The sequence below is a fragment of the Corvus brachyrhynchos genome, unplaced genomic scaffold (assembly GCF_000691975.1).
Source record: "Corvus brachyrhynchos isolate BGI_N302 unplaced genomic scaffold, ASM69197v1 scaffold315, whole genome shotgun sequence".
Taxonomy (NCBI): domain Eukaryota; kingdom Metazoa; phylum Chordata; class Aves; order Passeriformes; family Corvidae; genus Corvus; species Corvus brachyrhynchos.
In genome coordinates, this window is record NW_008237903.1 from 1283475 (window position 1) to 1284409 (window position 935).

The 935-nt window shown below is 46.7% G+C and overlaps 1 protein-coding gene across 1 annotated transcript in view; it reads right to left on the reverse strand.

Annotated features, from left to right (window-relative positions):
- The window catches only part of CCND1 (cyclin D1), a 13389-nt gene that overhangs the window by 10860 nt on the left and 1594 nt on the right, over positions 1–935 (reverse strand). Inside the window, exon 2 of the mRNA XM_008632685.2 lies at positions 74–289. Coding sequence (XP_008630907.1) covers positions 74–289 — 216 coding nt within the window. The remainder of the gene's footprint in view (positions 1–73; positions 290–935) is intronic.

The window sequence follows — 935 nt, forward strand, 5'->3', positions numbered from 1 at the left end:
GTTTTGGTTTTTTTTTTTTTTTTAATGTTTGTTTCGATTTTTTTATTCTTGAAGTGACTGAACGTGAAATTACCAGTAATTCGTCGGGTCTAATGGAGTTATCTGTATAAATGCACAGTTTTTCTGCGGTCAGAGGAATAGTTTCCTTCATTTTTGAAGCCACAAACATGCAGGTAGCTCCGAGCAATTGCAATCGGCTTTTCTTGAGGGGTTCAAACGACAAAAATCTGTCCAAATAATTCATAGCCAAGGGGAAAACTTCCTCTTCGCACTTCTGCTCCTCGCAAACCTGCAAGAAGGAGGGAGATCGTTGAAGAATAATTTAATTGAGGCAAAAGCCAGGCTTGTCCCGCTGCTCTCGCCCTCCCTCCTCCCTCACCCCCAGGCTTTGCAGGGCAAGGTTGAAGGAGACGAGGGGAAAACGCAGTTGGGGAAAATGGTTAAATATGGGAAAAGCAGCGGCATCAAAGAAAATGAAAGTCACGAGTGACAAAGTGGGGGGAAATGTTGCGTTAGAAACCCGCAGGCGATTCATGGCAAAAGAGGAGGGGGGGTAATCGAAGAAGAGGTCTGTGCCCAGTTTTCCAGCCCCTAAGAACAAATTTTTAAAAAGGGAAGAAAACGGAAAGCGGAGGAAAATGCGAAGCCCCGTGGTTGGGAACGGGGTGCAGAGCCGGGCTCGGCCCCGGGCTTATTTATTTCGCTTTTATTTTTTCATCTAATTTGCCGTTGTGCTGCCGATTCCACTCTCTGGTCGAGACACAAAGGTGGCGTCCAGCCTCATTTCCCCAGACGTCATCTTTTCAAAAAATATTTAAAAATATTTAAAAAATTATTCGAGCGCTGAAAAAAGGCTGAAAATGAAGCGGCGGGGGTCCTTTACCGAGCCCCGTGCCTCTGGTCCTGCTGGGGGGCTCCAGGGGGATCCCCCGAAG